This window comes from Phyllostomus discolor, chromosome 8 (assembly GCF_004126475.2).
Source record: "Phyllostomus discolor isolate MPI-MPIP mPhyDis1 chromosome 8, mPhyDis1.pri.v3, whole genome shotgun sequence".
Lineage (NCBI taxonomy): Eukaryota > Metazoa > Chordata > Mammalia > Chiroptera > Phyllostomidae > Phyllostomus > Phyllostomus discolor.
Genome location: NC_040910.2, coordinates 61,238,026 through 61,260,329, shown reverse-complemented (window position 1 = coordinate 61,260,329; position 22,304 = coordinate 61,238,026). Strand labels below are relative to the sequence as shown.

Genomic DNA, 22,304 nt, shown 5'->3' with positions numbered 1-22,304 from the left:
TGATGCTGATTGACTGGGGGTGTGCGCTGGAGGCGCGCCGGAGTGACGGTCGTCGCCGCTTGCGACGTGCGGAAGATGGCGGCGTCCTGGGGAGTCTGAGGGCTTTGGGGAGGCCGTGAGAGGTTTTTGTACAATCGGAGCTTGCGCCCAGGGATCCTTTAGCTTGGTGTTTCCTGCTCTAAGGTTCGCACCGGTTGTCCTCCCAGGCCCTCGGACGCGATGTGGAGGAGATGCCTCTGCCTGCGGGACAGGTGGCGCCGGCTCCTGAACCAACCTTCAGGTGGTCCCACAGCCATCGTCAGGACGGGGGCAAACATCCCGTCCCTATCCCGGGCCTACGCTCCACCGGCAGGTGAGGAAAAACAGGCTATGTCTCCCTTTGGCCAGGGATGGACTAAGGTGGGCTAAGGTGGGCTGAGAGGTTCTGCCGATCAGGGCGGGGTAACCGAGGCAGGACTCAGGCTCATCGGGTTACACAGCCCAGTCGGGCCTCGTTACAGATTGGGGAAGACCCCCCAGACTAGGGCAGGGACCACCGGAGGGCACACACCTCCCACGTCTCACACATTTCTCCAAGCCAGGGACAGTAACTGACATTGGGCACGTGCGGCTTTCTCAAAGTTTATGGCTTTTTTCTCTTTAGTAAGGAAGGCGGAAGTCACCCTTGTTTCCAAACAGGGAAATTCGGGTCTGTATCTGTACTACTCTAAGGTCACAGAGCAGACTCAGAGATTAGTGGAGAGAGCAAAGGTCAGATTGTCTGCCTCCTTTCTGTGTCTAAAAAGCCCACCCAGCAGGACTAGAACCCAGGTCTTCCATCCTGGCCCTCCCACTGCCCTACCACAACCACTGCCACCTCTGCTAACGAGTTGACTGGTGCTTCTTGCCTCCTCCTTCCAGTTCTGGCTCTGATGAGACCTAGGAGAAGGTAGCGGCTCATTCATTGCTTCTGGGGAGAGATCAGTTAAAAGAGTGAAAAGCAGTAACACTCTTCTTACATTCGATTTGTTTTTCTGTGCCGAGGGCAGGAAGCCTGGTGACCTTCCAGACAGGTAGAATGCGCTCCCTACCTGGTTGATGTTCATTGTCAAGTGCAGGTTATCATATCCTGGTTAAACAGTAGCTTAAGGGAAGTACATAGAAGTTATGAAAACACAAAGAAGCACCTACTCCTGTCTTGAGAGTGTCTAGAAAGGGTCTTGGGTTTTTTGAAAGGACATTTAGATGGAGAGCCCATAGATGAGTAGGAGTATGGTGTAGAGGAGGAAGAAGTGTGCTGGGCAGCTAGAACACATCTAGAGGTGACAGTGGGGTATGAGGGAGCTTGCTGTGATACTACCTGCTTTCAAAAAATCTAGAACTCTACAGGCAGTTGGGCATGATGGCAGGGTTACAAATCTGGGTCCTGAGGCTGGCGGAACTTTTGAGGTACTATGTGATCTTGGCCTCATTTTCTGTGTGAATCGAAGGACTAGGTTGCCTCTGAGAGTCCCTCTGTTAAGTTCCATAATTTTATACAAATGTTGGATGCAGCTGGAAGCTGAGGTCTCACCTGTCAGGGCCCCAGTGAAGAGGAAGAAGGAAGGGCTTCTGTAATAATTATGATTTATAATAAGAAATATATATATATTTGGTTTTTGTCCTCTTCTTGGCACACAGCTCCTAAAAAGCCATAAGAGCTGTGGGAGAATCTTTTGTTAAAATATTTGGTCTTTTGTCCTCAGGTAGCTCCAGAGTGAGAAAGATGAGGGTGAGGGGTGTCTTTCAGCCACACCTGAGTTTATGTCAGGGAGGTGACTTTTAGAAAACCCCTAAGGATGGGGATTGGTCACCATGGGAACCAACTGTGTGATTAGGGGGTTGAACTTCTAGCCCTACCCCCTGACCTCTAGGGAAGGGAGAGGGGCTGAAGATTGACTTGATCATTCATTGCCTATTTGCCTACATAAATGAAGCTTCCCTAAAATCCCTGAATCATGGGTTCTCAGAGGTTCAGAGAGCTTGCAGGTTGGTGAACCTATAGAGATGTCAGGAGAGCAGCATGTCCAGAAAGGGTATGGAAGTTCCTCGCTCCTAACCACATACCTTGACTTGTGCATTTCTTCCATCCACTGTTCCTGAGTTGTATCCTTTTGTAATAAGTGAATAATCTAGTAAGTGAATTATTTTCCTGAGTTCTTTGAGCTGCTGTAGCAAATGAGTCTAACATGAGGAACCTCATCATTGGAACATCTGATTTATAGCCATTTGGGTTGGTTAGAAGCACAGGTGACAACCTGGACTTTCCACTGGAGTCTGAAGGGGTCAGAGCGGATAGATGAGGCAGTCAGTCTTGAGGGATTGAGACCTTAACCTGGAATCTGATGCTAACTCAGACCTTAATTGAACTGTAGGACTCCCAGCTGGTGTGGCAGTTAATTGGTGGGAAAACCTTTACTCATTTGGAGTTGTCTGTGTGAGTGTGTAAAGCACAGGTGGCAAACACAGGGCTGGCTAGCAGAATCCGGCCCTCCACCTTGTTCCATCTGGCCGAGCACCGTGTTTCTACCTGGCAGCAGCGCCGAGCTCCTTGCCCCTAGTTAAGGAGTAGTTACATTTATATAGTCCTAAAATTACATTCAGCCCTTTGAAGGCAACTGCAAGGCTGATGTGGCCCCCAGTGAAAATGAGTTTGATACCCCTGATGTAAAGGAAAACGATAGCCCCCCCCCCCACATGTAGCATCCCGAGGAGTTCACCTAAGTTGGCAAACACACAGGATTACTTTAGGTTAGTGGATGCCACTTCCCATTATAGTGGCATTCCATCTGCCATCTCCTTTTTCCTTTCTACTGCCACTGACTAGTTTAGGCTCTTGGAAGGACTTGGCACATGGTAGGTAGTCATCCATGAAAGAGAATATGAATAAACAAAAGAATAAAACACCGTGGAAAGCAGGTATGTGAATCAGGCCTATGAGCAATCTACTGAGACTTCACCAGTTCTGAGATTCTGAGAATCCATGGAGTGGTGAAGATTAAATCCAAGTGGAGCCTTGATGGAGACTGTAATTGACAGGCAGATTGAGCTTGGTCCCTAGGAATGGCCATGTCTTTGAGGTTTGTCAGAATGACAGAAGGGAGTTAGGAAAGGGTCACTGGGGTATAGGGGAAGTTGCAGCAAGGACACCTGTGTGAGGCTGTGTGGCAGTCCCGCTCTGCATCAGCTGCTGGGAGGCGAAGGTGTTTGGAGAGGAAGCATACCTGGCTGAGTGCAAACACCCAGTGAAGTCAAGGTTAGAAGTCTTGTCTACTCCATTTATAGATTGTCTGTCACCTGGACAAGTCATTGAGCTTCTCAGAGTCTACCACCTCAGAGGCATCACCTGCCCTGGTTGTGGTAGGCTGAGGGAGAATCTATAGATAAGGTGTCCAGCCTGCCACCTGTTTTTGTAAGCAAAGTTTTATTGGCACACAGCCACACTCACTTACATATGTATTGTCTAGGGCTGTTTGCACTGCAATGGCAGAGTTGACTGGTTGCAACAGACACCGAATGGGCTGCAAAGCCTAAAATATTTACTGTGTTTGGCTCTTTACAGAAAAAAAAAAAAAAAGCCAACCTCTCCTCTTTGGGAAAAGTGTGTTTAGCCCATTTACACTAATTGCTATGGCAGATACATTTGGCTTAAAGAATTTTGTAACAGATTTATTGAGGTATAATTCACTTATTCTTCACTTATTTAAAGTGCACAATTCAGTGGTCTTCAGTATATTCACTGAGTTATGCAGCCATTGCCATGGTCAATTCTAGAACATTTTTATTATTCTGAAAAGAAACCCTGTGACCTTCAACTCTCACCCCTCCATTGGCCCTGCCAGCCCTAGGCAACAGCTACTTTCCGTCTCTATAGATTTCCCTATTTTGAACATTTTATATAAATGGAATGTGGTCTTTTTTGACTGGCTTTTTTTCACTTAGACTTTTTTTTAGAAGGGAGAGAATAATCGGTGTGTGGTTGCCTCTTATGCACCCCCAGTTGGGGACCTGGCCTGCAACCCAGGAATGTGTCCTAACTGGGAATTGAACCAGTGACTTTTTGGTTCACAGGTTGGTACTCTATCCACTGAGCTATACCAGTCAGGCTCACTTAGATTGTTTTCAAGGTTTATCTAAGTTATGGCAGGTACCAATATTCTTTTTCATTGCTGAGTAATATTCCATCTTATTTATCCATTCTTTTGTTGATGAACATTTGGGTTTCCATCTTTCGACTATTCTGTGTAATGCTGCTATAAACATTCATATACAAGTTTTTTATGTGGGCATATGTTTTCATTTCTCATATATCTACCTGTAGAATTTCTGGATCAAATGGTAACTGTTTAACTTTTTGAGGAACTGCCACACTGCCTCCCAAGTGGTTGCACCATTTTACATTTCTACCAGCAGGGTATGAAAATTCAAAGTTCTCCATATCCTCAGCACTTGTTATTATGTCTTTTCTATTTTAGTCATCCTAGTAAATGTGCAGTGGTATCTCCTGATTTTGATTTGCATTTCTCTTTTAAAAAAATGTATTGATTCCAAAGAGAGGAGAAGGTGGAGAGAAAGACAGAGAGAGAAACATCGATCAGTTGCCTCCTAAAAATTGCCTCGACTGGGACCAAACTTGCAACCTAGGCATATGCCCTAACTGAGAATTGAACCTGTGACCTCCTGGCTTACAGGATGATGCTCCAAACAACTGAGCCAAACCAGCCATGCAATTTGCATTTCCCTGATGATGAATGATATTGAGGGTGTTTTTATGTGCTTATTGGACATTTGTACATTGTCTTTGCGGAAATGTCTATTCAGATCCTATGACCATTTTTAATTGGGTTATTTGTCTTTTTATCATTGAGTTGGAAGGGTTCTTTATATAGTTGGCCTGAAGAATTATGATGCCAGAAATAGTTTGTCAGAGCCCCCTCTCCTCCCATTAGAGATGAAGGGGTACCCTGAAAGAGAGAACTTCAGCTTTAAGGCTAAAGACCCACCAGGTGGCACTGTTTAAAAAGATAATGGTTGTTAAACAGCTATGAAAAAGCACTTCTTCTGTCCTTGGTGCACAGTGGGAGTTGTAGTCTTCACACATCAGAGGCCACCAGTGATCGAGGCTGATGGAAAGATTGCTCACTGGTCCCCAAAGTCTGGGCCAGAAGGGCAGGGGAGGGGCAATGACACAGGACATGGCCTGTTTCTCCATGTGGGTTGGAGCAGCCTCATAGGAAGGGGACCCAATGGACAGTGCTTTCCAATTCAGCACTCCTCACATGAGCAGGTTTCTTGTGGTTAGCTTTTTTGCTTACCCATTTCTTTGTATCTACATAGTCCACAAAATTGTCTCTTAAAAGGCACTGAGCATGTTTTTGCCACAGAAACAGATGTTCTGTAAGGGGAGGGATTCATACTCAAAGCAGACCCGAGTTCTGTGTGACTCTACAAGGCTAGGCTGTTTTTTTTTGTCTCTAAAGATGGTGTTCCTGTGTCTGTCATATGGCCCTGTATTCATGGAGACCATGGACATGTCACAGGCTTCTGGCAGCTTCATGGTTTGTCCTGTGTGACCTAAGACCTCTGAGGGCCCGGGTGAAGAAACTTTGTCTTTTGTCATTGTTGGGGAGCATGGCTGCCACCCCGTGAATTTTCCAGATCATATTTGTCTTTGCGAACTCCTAACTTGGCTTCCTCTGTCTTTCCTACTGTAACCTGTCTGACTCTTTCTTCCCAGGTCTGGCCCCCACCACCTTCTCTGGGCATCTCAGACCCTTCCCTGTTGGATAGCTGCAGTCTTCTCCTTCTGCCCATCTTTCTCGTTCTTCAGAACTCTGTGTTCTCTTGAGGCCCCAGACTTCCATGTAAGCTTTACCCTCTGCTGGAAACTTTTACACACATATCCTCCCAGAAATGAATCCATCAGTGCAGGCTAACTCACTCCTTCCTCTCCAGGTCTCAGAGAGAATCTGGCTGCTGGGGCCTCTTTCTTTAGTCCACGAGGAGGATGAGCTCTCCGGCACATGTGTCAGGGTTCCTTGTACTTCCTTGGCCGTTGTGGTCACTTCACTGTTTGTCTGGTTTAGAGTCTGTCTCCCCACTGGACAGTTACTGCCTCTAGGGTAGGGTTGAGCTTTGAGTCCTATTGCCAGGACTTAACATTCTCCTTGGAAAGGGATTAGGACTCACCAAAGTCTGTGTCAGAACTTCCAAGGCTGAAGCCTGCCCTCCTCCTGTCCCCCACCTATTTAGGAGAGCCCCTATGTAAGACACCCCACACTGGCCTTGTTGCCTGAGGCCTGGCAGCCTTGGTTCTCTGTTTGCCCAGCTGTTCTCTCCTGCATGGGTTTCTCCTGTTTGGGGCAGTATTGTTGCCCCTTACTTGCCCCTGCATCCATCCCACTCCCTTCCAGATTTTCCTTCCTACTGACAGATAGAGAAGTGGGCCTGGCCAAAATGAGAGTCAAGGCCTGATCAGCAAAGCAGGAAAGAAAAGGCTTCCCTTGTGGGGCCTCATGGTCCTCATGCCTTTGGGTGGCTCTGCCTGTGCTGTCAGGGGCCGTTCCTCCACCCAGTGTCTTGACACCCAGTGTCTTTATCAAAGTCAGACATTGTCTTGGACCCATTTCCCAGGGCTCTGTGGGGCTGTGTGCTAGAAGTCTCTCCACTAACACTTCCTGCTGAGGGGAGGACCCCCATGCCCACCCCTGTGATGAGTCAGAGCTTCCAGAATTCCTCCCACCTTCTGCCTGGCCTGGCTTTGGCCACCATCCTGGACCTCATCGCACCTGTGTCTGAGTGACCTTGAGGGCCTGTAAAGCACTAATTTAAAAGGTGCAGGCCATGTAACCCTCCTACTTTGGTGTCAGGTGTGAGGGCATCAGGATTATGATTTCAGAGGAAGGTGGTAAATTGTGTCAGAATAATGTAGCAGCATCTCAGTTCTCAGATCTGATCACTTTTTAAAAAATTTAAACTCTATGAAGACAGAGACTTTTGTCTGTTTTATTCACTGTTTTATCTCAAGTTCCTAGAACAGTACCTGGCACATAGTCGGTACAAGTATTTTTTGTGGGAAAACAGTTTGGGTCTTAGTTTAGTAAGTGCAGCCATGGGAATGCAATTTCCCTGTGTAAACATTAGCAACAGTGAATGAGATTGATGAAAACATCACATACGGTGTTTGGAGGAAGGCCAGACACTCTTTCCATGACTCCCTCCCCACATGCACATAAACTAAGTTCTGATTTTCATAATCTGTTGGAATTAATAAAACTTTTAACAGAAGCTTGGTTTAAAAAATATTAAAAGACGTTAAAAAGCATTAAAAACTAAAATCTCCTTGTCCTTCACATGCTGCATTATTATTTCCAATAAGTAACTTTAGTTAGACTCTGGAGGCTTTACGTACTTGGTGAATATGTGAATGAATGAGTGAGTGAAGGAATGAAGGTTTTTATTTATCATGGGTGGTAAGAACTGAGTTATGGTTTATAGCTTCCAAAATGTGACATATTTGTTATTAATCAAAGGCATCTGCATAATTCCTTATGCAGTGCTCTTGGTTTTTAATTCCCCCAGGTGAAAGAGGGGAAATGTGTTTATATTTTCACATTTTATTCAAGTTATTTTCAGAAAGAAACACAGGACAGATTTTTCCCTTCCTAAAGGAAATGTTTGGAGTTCCTGTTTAATATACAGGCAAGCTGGTTAATTAGGTTGATTAATTAATAGAGGATGGGAGATGCTCCTGGGATCTCTAGTCACTGCCTGCACACCACATGCACACACATGTATGTGCATATTCACACTGGCTCTCTGCTCATGGTCTGTGCTCATAACTTCATAGAGGCATTGGACTCTTGCCTGAAATGCGTCTCTGGCTTTATCAAAGTCAGACATTGTCTTTAGTTTCCGGCACACGCACTGGCATGGGGTAGCACTGGGGTGGGGGTGGTGTGGGGAGGAGCGTGCTTAGAAGTCAAAGCAGAAGATGCTGGAAAAGTCTGTTGTGTCAGACAGTCTGCAGGTTCTTGATGCTCTGTGATCAGACTCTCCCTGGGCTGGTGGGGGCTTGACCAGTTGTCCTGCTCCTCCCTCATCCCTGGAGAGTAAATACCCACTCCTCCGGCTTTAGTCAGAAGCCATTGATTATGCCACATAGAGTAGGGCAGACTTTGAATAGTGATATGAAAATCAAGCCAATCCATCAGCATTAGCTGGTCTTCTGTCTCAACATGATTTTAAACTGCCTTTTTGAAAAATCTTTCTCACAGAAAGGAAGAGGTTTTATCAGAATGTCAGCATCACACAGGGTGAAGGTGAGTATCTGAAATTTTGACTGTCTCTTTTTCTTTCGATGAATGGGTAGAAACATTTTTTATCTTCAGCCAGTTCAGTGGTGAGCTTGCCCTTCGCACTTTTGTCAGATGTGTTTCTGAAAGCCCTGTGTGGAGGGGCTCAGGGTTGCCTTTGTCGGCACCAGATCAAGTAGCCAAATGCAGGAATGGTCGCTTGATTCTGCTTAATGATCCCTGAGAGGTTTTCATTTGATCTTTCAAGGTGGCTTTGAGATAAACTTGGACCACAGGAAGCTGAAAACTCCTCAGGCCAAGCTCTTTACTGTCCCCAGCGAGGCCCTGGCTATCGCAGTGGCCACGGAATGGGACTGCCAGCAGGACACCATCAAGTTCTACACCATGCACCTGGTAACAAGTTCCCATCCTGTGCCTCGGTGCCTGCTGTGGGCTTTCTAGGGTGCCTGGCAAGAATCAAGACTCCTACCCTAATGCAACAAAGTCCTGGGGGATGGGCTCTGGCCACACTTGACTCCTTGAATATGCCAAACGATCCCCCCTGTGCTTGGCCACCTGCAGGTCCCCTGCTCAGGGTGCTGTGCGGGATGGCTGGCTCCTCCTCTGGTCTCAGGGCAAGTGTTACCCTCCCTCACTGCCCAGCTGTCTTATGTTCTGTCATAGCAGCTGCCCCTTTGTTTCATCAGCACCACAGTTTGTAGTGTCTGTGTTATGTCTGTGCTGCCTTGTTCAGCACAGAAGGGCAGGGCCACAGCCATCTTACTAGCACGTAGACGGTTCCTAGTATGAAGTTTAATTGGCACCCAGCATTGGTTCAGAACCCAAGGGGCAGGTGGCTGAGGACCCCCTACCATGAAGCCGGCCCCCCTCCACACAGGGTGACTCACTGAGGCAGTAGAACAGCCTGAGGAAGGGGGCGACTGGGTTCTCTGGGTCCAGATTCTGCAGCTTCTAAACTGTAACCTTGGGTGAGTTACTGCCGCTTTTCAGCCCCAGGTTCCCCATCTGTGAGAGGTGGGGGATGATAGTGCCCATTCATGGAGGTGTTCAGGGTGGGATGAGCTGACACAGAAAGGCCTGGGTGTGGTCTTGGTGTACACAGAAAGAGCGTTCAGTCAGCCCTGGAACTGGTGCTGTCCTGGCCACCACTACACTTGGCCCTGACTCACAGATGCAGGCAGGCTTCCATAACGTCTTTCCAGCCTGCTGCGGTGCTGGCCTGTGCTGGGACTATCTGATAACATTAGGGTGACAGGACACAAACTAATTGTTCAAGCACCTAAGCAGCCTGCTACCGACTGGGCAAATCTGGAAAATAGTCCCACTTCCATCTTGGCTGATATGTTCCCTGCTTTCTGAGGTGTTAAGAGAGCCAGCTGGTAAGGTTTCAGTCAGATCCAAATTCCAGTAATTCTTGTGTCCTATGTACTGAGTTTGAACTCTATGGGACTCAGTTTCCACATCTTTGAAATGGGGATAATAGTACTTACCCGAAGAGTGGTTGTGAGGATTAAATATAGCTGAGCTTGGTAGTAAGAGGATGAGACCTTGGGAAGCACACGAGTCTCAGGGATAGCACAGTGCCCCGTTGGCATGGGACTTGTCTGTTGTGAGCTCACAGCTGATGGGCTGCAGCTGAGGTTGTGCAGATACCACAGGTCAAAGGCTTTGGCTTGGCACTGCTGCCTGGCGGCTCTTCCTGGCTGGTTCTTCCCGCTGCTGTGGGCTGGACACGATGAGCTTGAGAAGGCAGTGCTTTTTGTCTAGACCCGGGGGGTGGTGATGGAACTTTCTGTCTTTTCATGCAGACCACATTGTGCAACACGTCTTTAGACAACCCAACCCAGCGAAACAAGGACCAGCTGATCCGGGCGGCTGTGAAGTTCCTGGACACAGATACCATCTGGTAATTGACACTTAATGAGCATTTCCCTTGGACCCAGTGAGTCCCTTGGGCTGATCTGTCTCGTTTGCCTCGCTATCAGTAGGAAAGGAGGCAGGCCTTATTCTGTCATCTCACAGGGCAGGGAAAGCAGTCCGGTTGATATCAACATTTAGCTGCCCTGCAGATCCCCAGAGAGGAGACCTCCTTCGGTTGCAACGATGTATATGCAGCTCTTACAGGCTCCAGGGCCAAGGGCCGCAGTTGCCAGCCCCAGCAGGGTCTCTGACCCTAGACCTTCGCCTCCTAGCACGCCCTCCTGTAGGCATCCTCATTACTGCTTGTCAGCCTGGGCACAGAGATGGTCAGATGCCAGTATTCAGGACCTGGCTTCCTCCACTTCTAAATTTTCCCTTGGTGTCTGTGTTCTTTATTTTTTAATTATTTCTTTTGTACTTATATATTTTTTGTAGGAATTGGCTCACTCAATTTTATAGGCCAAACAGTCCACAGGCTGCCATCTGCAAGCTGGAGATTTAAAGCCAGTGGCATAATTCAGCCTCGATCTGAAGGCCTTAAAAAAAATACACACTCACAAACAGATTTATTATCAATAATGACTCACAGGAACATGCACACTAAGAAGTCCCGACGTCTTCAGTCGGCACACTGCAGACCCAGGAGAGCTGATGTGCAGTCCCATCTGTGTGCTGGCAGGACTAGAGCAAGCCTTGGTGTAAGGCAGAAGAAGACCTGATGTCCCAGCTTCAGGCATTCAGGTGGAAGGATTTCCCTTCTCCACATCCTTTAGCTAATGAATGGTGATGTTGAAGGAGAGCTAAAAAGGCCCCATGTCTGTGACCTGAGAGCCCTGAATCTCACTCTGTCACAGATGTCACATGGGTCAGCAGTCAGGGGCCGAGGAGGGAAAGTTTCTCCTGGAGAGGCAGCCAGCAGGGCCGCTTTTGAGTCACTCATCAGAAAGTGCACTCCATATGTGCTAGGGGCCATTTGATTGCAGGGATCAGAGACCTCTCCAGTGTAGCTCAGATAAAAGGGTTTTCTTGAAAACAATACAGGGGCCCTGGTGGGAAATAAAGGACGGTTGGCCAGCAGGTATGGGAGCTAGAAGACTGGGTCCCAGAGCTCTTCCCTCCACCCTGGGGGAGAGTCTTCCCACTCACCCGCTGCTCAGCAGCCCAGGTTTCCCACGTCTTATGAATGGCACTAACACAGCTCTGTAAGCCTGGACCTGTCAGACACTGAGGAAAATTGGGACAGGGCTCTCAAACTCAAGCTCACATTAGAATCCCCCAGAAGGCTTGTGAAAGCAGAGATTTGTGGTCCCACTCCCAGAGGTTCTGCTTTCTGTAGGAGTGGGCTGAGGCCTGAGAATTTGCATTTACACAAGGTCCCAGGTGGTGCTTAGGGCTGTGGCTGGCCCTAAGGCCTCACTGTGAGAACACTGCTTTAGGGGGAAGAATTGTGGGGCTGGGGCAGTGGTGAAGTTCTGTTTGCTGTTGCCTTATGTGTTTTTCTGTTGTCTGTCACTGAATGAAGGAATTGTACTTTTTTATTAACGAAAGTGATTTTTACAATGAATTAGCTATAGAGTGGAAGAGCCAGAGACATTAGTGGAACTTCAAAAGAACGAGTGGGACCCAATCATAACATGGGCCGAGAAGAGGTAAGATGTGCAACCCCGTGGCACTGGGCAGGCTGTCAGAGACTGGGGGCTATTCTGGACCAAAGCCCTGAGCTGGTAAACCTCCCAAGTCTAGAGCACCCTTTGGGGCACTGTCCAGGAGTTTGGGAGTTTCCACTTTGGAAAACATGGTCCACAGATTTGTCTCAGCTGTCACACAGCAATCACCTGCTATTAGTAGGCATTGTGTTGAGCATAGGTAGGAAGCCCGAGCTCTGCTATGATGGGCTGTGTGGCCTGGAGCTGGTGACTAGATCTCTCCGAGGGTTGACTTCTTTATCTGTGAGTGGGGCTTTTAACCCTGACCCGTCAGGGCACTGTGAGGTGTGAATGAAGTGGTAGCTAGTATCCTGCTTGGCACACAGTAAATGCTCCCATTCTGGCAATCATCGCCTTTACCGTTGTCACAGTTGCTCCACTGTTAAGATAAATCATAAAATGTACTCACACGGGAAAATGTCTGGACAGCGTCCTACAAAATTATAGGTAAGATTTATCCTTTGGATATAAGGTGGCCAAGAATTGATGATACCCAATATTCTTTCCCAAGTAGGAACATTCTTGTACAAGCTGAATAGATTATTGATGTGGTGCCAAAATTCAGTTTCATTCCATTCCAAGGGGACTTTGGAAAGGCTACTACCTCTGTACTGTCTTGACCCCACAGTATTTTTGTAAGCTTACATGGAGTAGCTTTTGGCATAGTGTTTTTCACAAAAGTGATGTCTTTCAATCAGTCTGTCCCATTTGTACACATTTTCTGAGTGCTCACAATGTGCCAGGGATCCTTGGGATCTATAGCAACAGGCATAGCCAGTGTATTAAAGGATCAACTAAAATGTAACAACTATGGTAGTGTGTAAGAACTGTATAATGGATTCAATGTCGTTTTGGGGTCTAATGAAATGTAACAATATTTAGGTGCCTGGAGATCTTTGCTATGATACAACATCATGAGATTTTTGTAGCAGTTGAGATTTCTTTAAAAAACCTTTTTTTAGCCCAGGTTGATGTGGCTCAGTGGATTGATTACTGGCCTGCAAACCAAAGAGTCACTGGTTTGATTCCCAGTTGGAGCACATATCTGGGTTTGGGGCCAGGTTCCCTGTTGGGGATGTGAGAGAGGGAACCAGTCTTTGTATCTCTTGCCATTGATGTTTTTCTCCCTCTCTTTCTTCCTCACTTACCCTCTCTCTAAAAATAAATTTTAAAAAATTTCAATTTATTTATTGATTTTAGAGAGAGAGAGGAAGGGAAAGAGAGACAGAGAGAGAGAGGGACATTGCTTTGTTCCACCTGTTCATGCATTCACTGTTGATTCCTGTGTGTGTCCTAAAGGGGATTGAACCCACAGCCATGGTATATCAGGACAATGCTCTGAGTAACTGACCTACCCAGCCAGGGCAGCAGTTTAGATTTATTGTTGTTAATAATTTACAGAAAAACTGGGCTGTTTTCTATGTTCTATTTGTACTATTAAAATTTCAGCAAGAATATTTTTAAATCAATGGGAAAAATCAGTGACATATGAAAGAAAATCATGGCTTCCGGTCAACATGGCAGAGTAGGTCAACATGGTACTCTAATCTTTTCCATGAGCACATCAAAATTACAACAAACTAAAGAACTATCATTGAAAACCACCTGAAATCTAGCTGAGCAGAAGTCCCATCACTAATGATACACAGAGAAGCCACATCGAGACTGGTAAGAGGGGTGGAGGGATGCAGAACTGGCAGGTCCCACACCCATGTGTGGTAGTTTAAAATTAGGAGGGATATTTTGACTGTCAGAGTCCCCATGAGGAGTGAGGAGTGCTGACCCACCCCAGGCTCCCCAGTCCAGGGTTCCAGGGCCAGGAAGAGAAGTCTCCATAACTTTTGGCTGTAAAATCCAGCGAAGATTGTGGGTGACTGAGAGGGAGGTCTGCTGAAATCCCAGGTGTTTCATTTAAGGGCCCACAGATGGACTTCTTTGCTTGGAGCTCCTGCACTGGGTTGGCAGCACAGAAAGGCACCAGGGGTATATGGGAAGAACTAAATGTTATGACTTTATGGTGAGGGCTGGAGGAGCAGCTTTCCCCCAAATGGAAGTGCTGGCAGAGGCCATTGTTCCTTTGCTAAGCTGTCCCCCTATAGGCACAGGTGGGTACCATATCTGAGTGTCTATAAACCTGTCTCACACTGTTCACCTAGCCCTGGTAATACCCTGAAACACTGCCCCATTCAACTTTTGGGCCCACCCAAGCCACTTCCAGTGGTGTTTCCTCCAAAAATGGCCTGTCTTGGCTCATGCTAAAGACTTCCTAAAATTTCCCAAAGGTCCACAAATCTTTTAGAGATCAGCAGCATCTGGCCTTGGTGTGCCTTGTACTTTTTTACAAAACACCCCCAAGCCCAGCACTAGTGGCAGCCAGCCATGGTTTGCAGCTTGGCTTCTGGGCACCTCCAAGATCAGCACTAGTAGTAGCCATCTGCAAATCACTTTGTAGCTCATGCCTGGTATCCCTGGAACTAGACCTCCCAGGAGGCTCTAGAGCCAGCCAGCACACCCAGAGGACAGGTTCAGACCACACTGGAGCACTACCCAAATACCTCCTCAAGAAGTGACACATTCAGCCCTGGCTGGTGTGGCATAGTGGGCATAGGCCTATGAACCAAGGGGTCGCTGGTTTGATTCCTGGTCTAGGGCGTTGTGAGCCAGGTCCCCAGTAGGGAGCGTGTGAGACACAACCACACATTGATGTTTCTCTCCCTCTTTTTCTCCTTCCCTTCCCCTCTCTCTAAAAATAAATAAATAAAATCTTTAAAGAAAAAAAAAGAAATGACACATTCAAGGGGTAGACTCAGTAGGTACTTGACTGCTGATGAAGAGAGTCTTGCTCTGTGGGGTGGGCTCCTGCACAGCAGCTTTTCAGCTGTCATCTTGCCCAATCAGCCTGGGGTTCATTCCCTCCCATTGATGTGTCAACAGCAATCAAGGCTCAACTATAAGAGGAGGGTGTATACATCTCTTATGGGGGTGTGGGGAACACCTGGAGCACCTCACTCAGGTGCCCGGGAAGGCAGCCTCATAGGACATCTAATACATAAATCCACTATACAAAGACTGGGAGACATAGCAGCTCTACCTGATACATAGAAACAAACGCAGGGAGGCAGCCAGAATGAGGAGACAGCGAAACATGGCCCAAATGAAAGAATAGAACAAAATTCCAGGGAAAGAACCAAACAAAATGCAGATAAGCCATCTACTAGATGCAGAATACAAAACACTGGTTGTGCCCTGGCTGGTGTAGCTCAGTGGATTGAGCGCTAGCCTGTGAACCAAAGGGTTGCTGGTTTGATTCCCAGTCAGGGCACATGCCTGGGTTGTGGTCCAGGTCCCCAGTAGGGGGCACTCAAGAGGCAACCACACATTGATGTTTCTCTCCCTCTCTCTCTCTTACCCTCTCTCTAAAAATAAATGAAATTAAAAACAAACAAACAAAAAAACACTGGTTGTAAGGATGCTCAGTGAACCATAGGAAGAATAGGTAAACTCAGTGAGAACTTCAACAAAGATAGAGAAAATAAAAAAGGATCAATCAGAAATGAAGAATATACTAGAAGGAATCAACAGTAGATTAGATGAAGCAGAGGACTGAGTCAGTGATTTGGAAGATGAAGTAACAGAAAACACCCAGCTAGAACAAGAAAATGAAAACAATAATAAAAAAAAAAGAATTGTTTAAGGGGCTTCTGGGACAACATCAAATGTACCAACATTCATATCGTGGTGGTGCCAGAAGGGGAAGAGATTGAGTAGGGAATTGAAAACGTATTTTAAATAATGACAGAAAAGAATAACTTGGTGAAGGAAATAGACACACAAGTCCAGGAGCACAGAATGAGTTCCAAACAAGATGAACCCAAGGACACTCACACCAAGACACACCATAGTTAAAATGCAAAAGGTTAGCCCTGGCTGGTGTGGTTCAATGGATTGAATGCTGGCCTATGAACCCAAGGGTTGGTGGTTTGATTCCCAGTCAAGGCACATGCCTGGGTTGCAGGCCAGGTTCTCAGTGGGGGGTGCACAAGAGGCAACCACACATTGATGTTTCTCTCCATCTCTCCTCCTAAAAATAAATAAATAAATCTTAGAAAAGTAAAATGCAAAAGGTTAAAGACAAAGCATTTTAAAAGCAGCAAGAGAAAAGCAATTACCTACATGGGAGCTCCCATAAGACTCAGCTGATTACTCATCAGAAACTGCAGGCCAGAAGGGATTGGCACAAAATATTCAAACTGATGAAAATCAAGGACCTACAATCAAAATTACTCTATCCAGCAAAACTATCATTTAGAATCTAAGAACAGATAAAGAGCTTCGCAGATAAGAAAAAAGCTAAAGGAGTTCATCGCCACCAAACCAGTATTAAAAGAAATGTTTAAAGGTCCTTAAGAAGAAGAAAAACTCAAAAGTTTGAATAATAAAATGACAAATATCTATCAACAATTACTTTAAATGCAAATGGATTAAATTGTCCAATCAAAAGGCATAGGGTGGCCGAGTGAATATGAAGTCATGATCTAAACATATGCTGTCTACAAGAGACTCACTTCAGATCAAAAGACACACATAGAAATCTATGTGATCCTATTAACCACTGTCACCCCAATATATTTAATAAAAAAAGACACACAGAGACTGCAATAAAGGGGTGGAAAAAGTTATTTTCTGAAAATGGAAACAAAAAAGCTGGGATAGCAACACTTAGACAAAATAGACTTAAAAACAAAGGCTATGATGGGACTTCCGGCCAAGATGGAGGTGTTGGTAGACACACTTTGCCTCCTTGCACAACCATAAGAAGGCTCACAACTAACATCAAAACTAAACAACCAAAACTGCCAGAAACTTGAACTGTATGGAAGTCCAACAACCAAGGTGTTAAAGAAGAAACATTCATCCAGGCTGGTAGGAGGGGTGGAGGTGGGCAGCTGGGGTAGAAAGGCAAGGCAATGGCTGGAGGACTGGGTGGACAAGGTGGCAGTTGGTGGACTGGGCAGTCCCACATTTGTGTACAGATAAACTGGGAGGAACAACTAGGGAGCCAGATAGATCATGCAGCCCAGGGTTACAGCGTGGGGAAAACAAGCCTCAAAACCTCTGGCTGTAATACCTGTGGGGGTTGTGGTAGCAGGAGAAACTCCCAGCCTCACAGGAGAGTTTGTTGGAGAGACACACAGGTTTGTAGAATGTATACAAACCCACCCACCCAGGAATCAGCACCAGAAGGGCCCAATCTGCTTGTGGGAGGCGGAGGAAGTGACTGAAAGCTGGGAGAGCCCACTAGGCAATGTTTTTCTCTCTTGGACCCCTCTCCCCAACACAGCGTAGCACCACAACGACGTGAGTTGCCCTGCCCTGGAGAATACCTAAAGCTCTTCCCTGAGAATGTAACAAGAGCTTGAAGACAAAAAAATATGGCCCAAATGAAAGAACAGATCAAAGGTCCAAAAGTAGAAGTAAGCAATGAAGAGATAGCCATCCTATCAGATGCAGAGTTCAAAGCCCTGGTAATCAAGATGCTCACAGAAATGGTTGTGTATGATGCAAAATTGAGGAGGAAGTGAAGGCTATGCAAAGTGAAATAAAGTAAAATATACAAGGAACTAACAGTGAAAGTCAGGAAACCAGGACTCAAATCAACAGTTTGGAGCAGAAGGAAGAAATAAACATTCAACCAGAACAAAGAAACAAGAATTCAAAAACATGAGGAGAGGCTTAGGAACCTTCAGGATAACTTTAAATGTTCCAACATCCAAATCATAGCGGTACCAGAAGGAGAAGAGGAAGAACAAGAAATTGAAATCTTATTTGAAAAAATAATGAATGAGAAATTTCCCAATGTGACAAAGGAAGTAGACTTCCAGGAAGTCCAGGAAGCTCAGAGAGTCCCAAAGAAGTTGGACCCAAGGAGGAATACACCAAGACACATCATAATTACTTTGCCCAGGATTAAAGATAAGGGGAGAATCTTAAAAGCAGCAAGAGAAAAGAGTTACCTACAAAGGAGTTCCCATAAGACTATCAGCTGATTTCTTAAAAGAAACCTTGTAGGCCAGAAAGGGCTGGAAAGAAGTATAAGGCATGAAAGGCAAGGCCCTACATCCAAGATTACTCTGTCCAGCAAAGCTATCATTTAGAATGGAAGGGCAGATAAAAGTGCTTCCCAAATAAGGTCAAATTAAAGGAGTTCATCATTACCAAGCCCTTATTATATGAAATGTTAAAGGGAGTTATCTAAGAAAAAGATCAAAACTATAAACAGTAAAATGACAACAAACACAGCCATCAACAGCTGAACCTAACAACAAAAATGAACTAAGCACACAACTAGAACAGGAACAGAATCAGAAATGGAGATCACATGGAGGGTTATTAGCAGGGAGGGGGAGGGGGAGGGGGAGAACGGGGGAAAAGGTACAGGGAATAAGGAGCATAAATGGTATGTACAAAATAGACGGGGAAATTAAGAATAAGAAATGGAGAAGTCAAAGAATTTGTATGTATGACCCATAAACATGAACTAAAGGGGGTGGGGAATGCTTATGGGTGGGTGGGGTGGAGGGGAATAAAGGGGAGAAAAAATGGAACAACTGTAATAGCATAATCAATAAAATACATTTAAAAAACAAAAAAAGAAAATATCATTCTTGAAGCCAGCTCATGTCCCAGACCAAAAATAATGCCTTGTACATAGTTGAGGCTTTAATAAACATTTGAAAAAGTGATGAAATGATGTAAGACATACACAAATATTGTAAGGAAACCAATATTTAAAGAAATCTTGTATGACTTCAATGTGAACATTTTTCTTTAAAAGTTTAAAAAGCAGCCTTGGCTGGTATTGCTCAGTGGATTGAGCACTGGCCTGCAAACCACAGGGTTGTGGGTTCGATTCCCAGTCAGGGCACATGTCTGGGTTTCGGGCTAGGTCCCCATATGGGGCGCATGAAAGGCAGCCACACATTGATGTTTCTCACCCTCTCTTTCTCCCTTCCCTTCTCTCTAAAAATAAAATTTAAAAATCTTAAATAAGTTTGAAAAGCAGGTAGCCTATGATTTTGATGGAGATTCCAGGCAAATAGAATTTCAGGCAGCTGAATGTACCTGCTTGCACAACTTGGGCCTCCATTCAGGGCAGTTTCTTGATCCTCTGGCTTTGCTCATGACAAAAATGATTAGGTGAGAAGGTCCCAGTGGCAGTTGCTCCCTGAATCCCCAAGACTGACCTTTTGGCCACATGCCCTGAAGGATTGCATACCTATTCTGCAGTGTAGGGCTTCGCCTCTGGGCAAAAGCTGAGGTACCCAGCACACCAAAGCCTCTTCTTTTCAGGTATGGCGTGGAGATAGGCTCTTCCACCAGCATAATGGGGCCAAACATCCCAGACAGGACTCGGGAGGTGCTTGTCAGCCACCTGGCATCTTACAGCATGTGGGCCTTACAAGGTATGCTTGGTGCTTCCTATGGGCCTAGGAGTGGGATGGATAGGCATGGGTATCCAAAGCCCAGAGGTTGACAGGAGTGCTCTGGGGTGGCTCTAGTGCTAACTTTGATTCAGTCTGAGGGGACAGCAGGTCTCACCCTTCCAGGAAAAAGTTGGCTCTCTTTTCTTCAGGAGTTCAAGTCTCACCGACCTGGCCCAGGTCCCGTGCCCATCCATGAACCAGTCACTGGGCGGGGGTAGAATGTTGTGCTGGGCCAGGTTCTGGCCACGTGCTCACCGCAGGTAGGAGCAGAGGAGGGCTCTCCCCCAAGGAAACCTAGATGCTCTTGGAGAATGAGGAAGGGATCCAGAGTTGGCCAAAAATCCATAGGCTCTGTGACATGTCTTCCCCCACCTTGTACCTTTGTACCACAAGGAGGAGGCCCAGCAACTGCTCTTGTTCAGCATGGATGGGCCCTGGGTCCTGATTTGGCTTGTGTCCCTGCAGGGATTGAGTTTGTAGTGTCGCAACTCAAGTCTATGGTGCTGACGCTGGGACTGATTGACCTGCGCCTGACGGTGGAGCAGGCCGTGCTGCTGTCCCGCCTGGAGGAGGAGTACCAGGTGAGGCTGGCCCCCTTTCCCTAACCCACCTGGTTTTATTTTCTGTACATAACAGAAACCACAAAAAATAGCAATAAAAAGAGTAACAGTAAGGATTACTACTGTGTTCTAGCATTGTGCTCAGTCAGGCCTCCCCTTATCACCTCACTTCCTCTTCTAAACAACCCGGTCAGGTGGGGCCTGTTGTTACCCCCACTTTACACAGGAGGAAACCAAGGCACAGGTCACACCCCAGAAAATGCTGGAGCCAGTGTTTTGAAGGTCAAGGCCTTCACCCCATGGTTCAGGTGGAGGTTCATGAGCAAATCAAGATCATTTGGGACTGGCATATCTGCCAAACAGGCCTGTTACAATGACTGGGAGCCACACCTGTGCTCTTGGGAGACTGAGCCTCCTGCCCTGACAGTGACACAGCGGGTCTCTGACTGGCAGGGAGCCAAAGGGAGCTGCTGTTTGTGCACAGGTTCTGGTTTAGGGGGCTCAGGACTTTGCTACACTGTCATTTGCATTTTTAATGAGAATTATGGCATCTTTGCAGTCTTTGTTGTTATTTCTCCCACCTCTTAAGGTTGATTGCTGTTACAGATTGGCTCCTAGCACATTGAAACCCTCCTATAATGACAGTATTGCCCACGGCCATCAAGTCATCTGCTCAGAAAAATGCCTGGGGAAAAACTTTCTGGATCACAAAAGAGGCTAGCTCTTCCCTGGGTGTTAGAGACAGTTCGGTGGGAGAGGGTGGCATGGGGGGCGGGGGCTATGTGGGTTCTGAGAGGTCTGGAGCCAGGAAACCTGGCTTCTGGTCTGCGCCCTGCTTTTGACTCTGGGACCTGAGCCAGACCCTTGTCTTCTGAACCTCAGGTTTGATCTGCTGCAAAATAGGGAGTAACCTGGATTACATACATGAGTTCTCTTCAGATGGCATAATGCAATGTCCCAATCGAGATGAGGCCACCCGGCAATGCTGACAGCTTCTGTGGCATGGCAGGTTGTGAGTTCCTGGATGACCAGGGAGGAGGGACAGGCTTGGCCTGGACTCTGACGGACATTCGGGCAGCCACACTGTGTCCAGACTCCCCCCCCCCCCGCCCCCCCCCCCGGAGTAGGTCTTAGAGTCTGGGCAGAGAACCTGCATCCCTGCCCTGCGCAACAGAGCAAGAGTGGCCTCCACAGTGGCGCAGCTCCCCGGGAGTAAGAAACTAAGTGACAGTGGAGCCTGGGTTGATTGTTTTGTCCCACCTACGGGGGGCCATCTGCAGCCCAGCCTAGTGGGGCAGCTCATTCAAGAATGACATTTTATAGGCTAGCCATGCCCACCTCTTTGTGGGAAGAAGTGTGAAAGGGTAGCATGCAGCCGGCTCGGGGGCACACAGGTGGTTTTTGTGCCTGACCTGCCCACAGTGGGAACCACTGGCCAGGCCTGGACTATACCCCCTAGACTATCCACACCTCGCAGGACACAGGTGCCTGCTCTGGCCACCTGTGTGTTCTCACCTGCCACCTCCCTATTGTGCATGTCGTGTGTATTTCAGCAGAATCAGAGCCTGTGGCCCTCTGTCCTGCCATAGGATGGTATGTGGCTCTGGCTGGCAGGCAGCAGGGCACTGAGCTATTCCCTCAACATCATTTCTTGTCCTCTCCTCAGATCCAAAAGTGGGGCAATGTGGAATGGGCCCATGACTATGAGCTCCAGGAGCTGCGGGCACGCACGGCTGCCGGCGCCCTCTTTGTCCACCTCTGCTCTGAGAGCACCACGATCAGGCACAAGCTCCTGCAGGACTGAGGCCTGGGGTGCATGCTTGCATGCCTACAGGATGGAGGCTCCCTCAGCCCAGGGGTACCGTGGCATGGCCCACCTAACACCGCCCTGAGAGGCCCAAGACAGTGTGGCTGGAGGTCAGCTTGAGTGCAGCCTGGGTGCCCCTGCCAGCATGAGGTGGGAACAGGTGATACAAGTGACTTCTCTCCTTCTGATTTTATTAAATACTTCTCTACCCAGGAAAGGTGTTGATCCCTGTTTTCAGTTGTGCCTCCACACATCTTCATTGCTTTCGTTACAGCGGCACCTCACTAAAGGCCACAGCTCCCCCCAACCCCCGCCCCCCCCCCCCCCCAGGGCCATCTGGGACCTGCGGCCTGAAGCTGGGAGCCTCACACTGTGCCAGTCATCAGTTCATCAACAGACAGCTCTGCATGCCTTGTGTGGCCTTGACCCTCAGCCCAAAGGCTTTTTTTCCTGCTTCTTAATCAGTCTTTTTTTTTTTTAAATACTCAGCCAAG

The 22,304-nt window shown here is 47.1% G+C and overlaps 1 protein-coding gene across 3 annotated transcripts; it reads left to right on the top strand.

The window, feature by feature from the left end:
* Positions 1 to 34: 34 nt before the first annotated feature.
* On the top strand, positions 35 to 22,023 carry ATPAF2 (ATP synthase mitochondrial F1 complex assembly factor 2). Of its 3 annotated transcripts, XM_028534388.2 has the most exons (8): positions 37 to 352; positions 8,295 to 8,339; positions 8,581 to 8,726; positions 10,142 to 10,239; positions 11,822 to 11,902; positions 19,310 to 19,422; positions 19,909 to 20,024; positions 21,670 to 22,023. In XM_028534388.2, exons 1-8 carry the CDS (start codon positions 220 to 222, stop codon positions 21,805 to 21,807), a joined length of 870 nt encoding a protein of 289 aa, XP_028390189.1. In that variant the 5' UTR covers positions 37 to 219; the 3' UTR covers positions 21,808 to 22,023. The 3 variants fall into 3 exon arrangements, with proteins under 3 accessions (XP_035888774.1, XP_028390190.1, XP_028390189.1); XM_036032881.1 differs by lacking the exon at positions 11,822 to 11,902 and having other exon boundaries at positions 35 to 352; XM_028534389.2 differs by lacking the exon at positions 8,295 to 8,339 and having other exon boundaries at positions 36 to 352.
* Positions 22,024 to 22,304: the final 281 nt, after the last annotated feature.